This window comes from Dermacentor silvarum, chromosome 5, assembly GCF_013339745.2.
Source record: "Dermacentor silvarum isolate Dsil-2018 chromosome 5, BIME_Dsil_1.4, whole genome shotgun sequence".
NCBI lineage: Eukaryota > Metazoa > Arthropoda > Arachnida > Ixodida > Ixodidae > Dermacentor > Dermacentor silvarum.
In genome coordinates, this window is record NC_051158.1 from 9,529,324 (window position 1) to 9,534,849 (window position 5,526).

At 54.7% G+C, this 5,526-nt stretch overlaps 1 protein-coding gene across 1 annotated transcript; it reads left to right on the plus strand.

Moving 5' to 3' along the window:
* Nucleotides 1–213: 213 nt before the first annotated feature.
* On the plus strand, nt 214–1,781 carry LOC125945413 (uncharacterized). The gene is made up of 2 exons (XM_049667161.1): nt 214–954; nt 1,356–1,781. The coding sequence occupies exons 1-2, from the start codon at nt 214–216 to the stop codon at nt 1,779–1,781; spliced, it is 1,167 nt and encodes a 388-aa protein (XP_049523118.1).
* Nucleotides 1,782–5,526: the final 3,745 nt, after the last annotated feature.

Here is a 5,526-nt window from a genome sequence, read left to right on the forward strand (position 1 = left end):
AAGGTGACGGTAAAGCTATTAGCTAACCTCCCTGATCCCGCGTGCATGCAGCTGCTTGAGTATTTTAATGCCATCTGGGAGGGAGAAGTGCCTCTCCCGGTGGATTGGAAAACTGCACTCGTTACTTTCATTCCCCAACCAGGTAAAGCCATTAATATAAACAATCTCCGGCCCATCTCCCTTACCTCTTGTGTGGGAAAGTTAATGGAGACCATGGTCCGCGACCGATTGTCGACCTACCTCGAAATACAGAACACCTTCGCAGACACTATGTACGGCTTCCGCCCACACCGGTCCGCACAAGATGTTCTGCTCCAACTCCATCGGGAGATCCTGGCTCCGGTCGAACACCCCAGCGACGATAAGGTAGTTCTTGCCTTGGACTTAAAGGGGGCGTTTGACAACGTGACCCACGAGATCATCCTTACACACCTGTCCCAAACAGACTGTGGATACAACACATTTCGATACATCCGACAATTCCTGACGGATCGGCAATCCTACATTCGTCTGCAACACTCAGAACATGGCCCGTACCAGTTTGTTACGCGAGGGATGCCACAGGAAGCGGTTCTCTCACCACTCCTCTTCAACTTGGCCATGGTCAGGCTCCCTACCCTACTGAGTGCGGTCCCCGGCGTGCAGCACGCTCTGTACGCCGACGACATCACTCTGTGGGCAACACATGGTTCGGTAGGAGACATCGAGACCAGCCTGCAGCAAGCGGCGTCTATTGTGGACGAATACGCACGCCACTGCGGTCTTGAATGCTCCCCGAGCAAATCGGAATTCGTGCATCTTCGGCCCAATCCGAAATGCACAGCCAAAATCGCCCTCTCCCTGCTTAGCGGTCCAATCCCCGAACACGAGGAGATACGAGTATTGGGACTCTTTATTCACCGGAACCGCAAGATTGATACAACTCTCCAAAAGCTCCGCAAGGTGGGGGACCAAGTGGGCCGCATGGTCCGCCGGGTTTCTAACAAACGGGGGGGGGGGGGGGGGGGGGGATTACGATGCAAAGATGCCCTGCGGCTGGGCGAATGCGTTCGTGACCAGCCGGATCCTGTACTCGGCACCGTACCTTCACCTGCGCAAATGCGATGAGAACGCACTCGAAGTGATTCTCCGCAAACTCTACAAGAGAGCCCTCGATCTCCCCATCACTACGTTCAATCAACGTCTCCTCGAGTTAGGAATGACGAACACCTTTGGGGAGCTCCGTGAGGCGCATCTCAACAATGAATACTTGCGGTTAGGCAAAACAACAGCGGGTAGCCGCCTTCTGACCCGCTTACACAACTCAACGGGAGGAGCGGGTCTCCTTGCCTGAAACCTGGCGCTTCGCACTACAGGTACGACCCCTCCCCAGCAACATGACCAAGGATGCCCACGATGGCCGCCGCCTCGCGCGTGCGGCGTCTATTTCCGAGCGATACGGCACCCGGCCGGGGGTATTCTACACCGATGCAGCTGGACCGCACCACGGGGGCTGGTATACGGCAGCTGTCATCCAACAAAATGAACCAGTACAGGGCCTCACTTTCCGTGCCCCTAACATAACACACGCGGAGGAAGTCGCCATCAAGCTAGCCGCCGCGGATCCAGCAATTCCCGAGTCATCATCACCGACTCTAGGGAAGCCTGTCGCAACCTGCAGCAGGGACGCATTCCGTATCGTGCCTTTAAAATTCTTCACAGATGTGAGTACCAGGGTTACGCGACCCGGCGAACCGTCATCTGGGCCCCAGCACATGCGGGAATCGAGGGAAATAAGGTAGCAGACGCTACCGCCCGCGCGCTTAACTACCGGGCATCGCGTCATCCGTCGCATATAGAGGACCAGGATTTCAATTCGGCTATTAATTTCCGGCAAATTTCTATTTTCTACCAATCTTCTCACGGCCGGTATCCTCCCCCGTGTAAAGGCCTCACGAAGGCAGAGGAGCGCTGGCTCTTGCGCCTCTATACCAACACAGTACTGTGCCCGGCAGTACTGAAGCATTTTAATTCAGCTTTTTCAGGCGAGTGCCCGCACTGTGGGAACGTGTCCGCGGACACCTACCACATGGTATGGGCATGCCCCAACAACCCGGCCTACCTCCCCCACCCCCATCCTTCCCGAGAGAGCTGGGAGGCTGCCTTGCTCGGCTGCTCGACCATACAGGACCAACGTGCCCTGGTAGACCGAGCCCGGGCTGCCGCAAAAGCCACAGGGGTCCCGGAATAGGAACCCCTCCTAGACTTTGTACGGGGCGGGCCCTTCTGGCTCGTCCCAAACTCTCTTTGTATATAGCGACAATAAATGTTTTTCACTCACTCGGCAAGCTAGCGCCAACTTCCCGGGCGCGACGGCCAGGTTTCAAAGCGAGTTTCTCAACCGGAACTTCAAAGCCAGCTGCAGTGCGTGTGACCGGTTGTGGTTCGAGCACAACTTGGTACTGGTCAGTGCAATTCATTCGGAGGAACACAGAAGAAATACACGACAAACTTCGCTTACCCCCATTTTCTGGATAGGGGAAGGGCTACTAATTTTTTTTTTCAAGCTCTCTTAATACGTATTCTTTTTGTTGTAGCAGTGCAAGCACCGTTGATAAAGTGTTTTCGGATAGCGAATTGTGAGTCAGTTAGTATGTGAAGTTCTTTTTCGAAGGAAACTAAATGTCTGTGAATAACCTTCTCCAATAACTTTCTAATAACTTTTAAAATATTGGCAAAACCGATATTGGCGTATAAGTGCCGCAATTATGCCTATCGCCTTTTTAAAAAGCACCGACACACGCGCGACTTGCATACGACCTTGGAACACTGCATCGGAGATGCATAGGTTCATTATGTGCGTAACGTAGGGTAAGCTTAAGTCAAAGATTTAAGCGATATGCTTCATTTTTAAACCATCGATGTCGGATGCTGTTGTACTATTCAGCTCTTGAAGTCGCCATTATTTCGCAACCATCAACATAGCTAAGAAATGTAGTATCCAGTGCCCAAGGAACATCGTTAAGATTGTTCTGTGCAATCATACTTCTAGAAAGGTTCACGAAATACCTATTATTGCGATAGAAATTATATATGGACACTCCAAAAGGATTTCTGTTGTCATCGTCACCTTGAGGTTCCAAGGGCGATAAGGGTCCAAGGGCGATAAAATCGTCGCCGCGCGCCGTATGCTGTATGTGTGTGCTAGTGAAAGCGTGCGACGGTGAGCCGGCAATCGCGGCTCGCGCACGCAAGGGCGGGAAGCAGGAAGACAGCATGCAATCTTCCAGTCGCGCACAATGCTCCGGAGGGTGGTGGTGGTGAAAAACTTTTCTTTCTCTAATAGAGAGAGTTTGGGGGCCACAGAGTGCCCCGCTACATGGTCGGCGTCCCTAGTCCGGGACACCGCATGACGAGGCCCCGTCTTGCGCCCGTTTCACCAGAGCCCGTTGGGACTCCAGCGAGGAGCAGTTGAGGAGGGCAGTCTCCCATGCCTCTCTGGAAGGGGTAGGGGGGAGGTGGGGATTTTTAGTACATGCCCACACCATGTGGGAGATATCACAGGTCTCCCCACAGTGCGGGCACCGCCGATCCATGTAGGGATCGAAATGTTTGATGATTGCAGGACAGAGTAAAGTACCTGTCTACGGGCGCCTTAAAGTTCGCTCCTCCGCCTTGCTCAGCCCCTTTGCAGGAGTCGGGAAAAGGCGGTGGTTATCGCTATAATGTCTTATAATTTCCCTGAACCGCAGCAGTGGTAGGTTTGCCTCCGAGCTAGAAGAGCTAGGGTGAGGAGCCCGGTGGGTAAGCGCTCGGGCAGCCGCGTCAGCGGCCTCATTACCTCGTAAGCCCTGGAGGCCAGGAGCCCAAATAATACGTTTCGGTGTTGGGTCAATGGCAGCCCGCCTTAGAATTTGACCTCCTTTTTTTTTAGATCTCCCCTTTCAAGTAATGATCACATGCTTTACGGAAGTCCGTGATGATGATTCTCGAATTGGGGTCCGCGGCACGGCAGCAAGTGCTATCGCTACTTCCTCAGCTCGCGCTGACTTTTGGGCTCGGAAGGAGAGCCCATCAACGTGCTTTTCCCGGTGATAGACGGCGGCCGTGTAAAATCCCGCGGGCGACAGCCCTGCTACGTCTACATAGTATACACCAGGTCGGGAACCGCGTTGTCTCTCAAACGCCCGAGCCCGCGCATGTTGTCTGCTTTCGTGCGTGTCGGTGTCCATATTACGAGGGAGCGGAGAGACCCAGAGCATATGGCACCACAGTTCTGGAATACGCTCCGCCTCCTTTGGAGTGCAAGCGTGTTGGATGTGTAAGCGGTTGAGCAGGCGGCGCCCGGGGGCTGTCTGCATGAGCCGCGTGTATTGGTCCACGAGGTGGGCCTCCCGCAACTCCTGGTAGGAGTTGAGCACCCCCAGCGCCTTGAGTTTTGCATTAGAGGTAGTCACCGGGAGATCCAGGGCTCGCTTAGTTGCTTTGCGGATGATGGCGTCTATTCGCTCGTCTTCTTGCTTAGTAGTGCGAAGGTATGGCACGGCGTAGAGGATCCGGCTAGTCACGAAGGCATGGGCTAGCCGAAGCGCGTTCCTGCCTCGCAGACCGCCCCGCTTGTTGGAAACACGGTGGATCCTGCGCCCTACCTGTTCGCCTACTCTCTTGAGTTTCGCAATAGTGGAGTCCGGTCGGAGTCTGTGGTGAATGAGGAATGAACAGGCCCAGAATCCTGAGCTCATTCACCTCTCTGATAGGACCTCCCGACAGAGAGATGTGTAAGGGAGGTTAGGAAGGTGGAGGGGCTGCGCTTTACTGAGGCCGCTCGGGGGTGGGGTGCGTCTGCACCGCGAGCCCCCGCCCGCGTGGCTGTATCTTGAAAGCCATCTGCGGCGGGTCCACCCTCCCTGTGTTTTCGCGGCTAATACCCGTGCCACACGGGCAAAGTAAAGTGCACTTTGAACGAGCGCACTTCAGCGCACTGAGTGTCATTTTGGCGGCGCGCTGCTACACGAGAAAGAAAAGTGTCTTTTTTTTATTGCGATAGCAATTATATGGACACTTCCACCGGATTTCTGCCGTCGGCGTCGCCGTCGCCGTGAGGTTCCGTATAGATAAAATCTTCGCCGCGCGCCGTATGCCCGAGCGGAAGCGTGCGGGGACGCACGCTGTCACGGAGAGCGAACGAACTCAATCTTCCACGCGCAAGCAAGGAAGCGGGAAGCGAGCGCCGGAGGGAGCGGGGGGGGGGGGGGGGGGGGGCATTTTTACTCTGCCAACAACCGCGCTCGTCGCTAGCTCGCACCGTCTCTTATCTCTACACGGCTCTGACCTTTATGCGCTGTGCATTCGCCGCTCAGTTTCCGTTGAACCGATAGACCGCACGTACCTTCGCCCGCTGCGGCGTATATGCGCTTGCTGCCAGCGTTTTGACAGTCGTTGTCTACAGTCATTCAGTGTGATCTATTCGTGTTTGTTTGTGCGCGCTCACACCACAGTTAGTAATAGTCGGGCCACATTTTCCAACGCACGCTACACATGCAATGC

Bases quoted from the DNA above. Each gene is read 5' to 3' on its own strand.
- LOC125945413 (XM_049667161.1), top strand. From the start codon at position 214: ATGGTCCGCGACCGATTGTCGACCTACCTCGAAATACAGAACACCTTC. The intron at 955-1,355 runs GTGGGCCGCATG...TTCGCACTACAG, and splicing joins TCCGCAAGGTGGGGGACCAA to GTACGACCCCTCCCCAGCAA.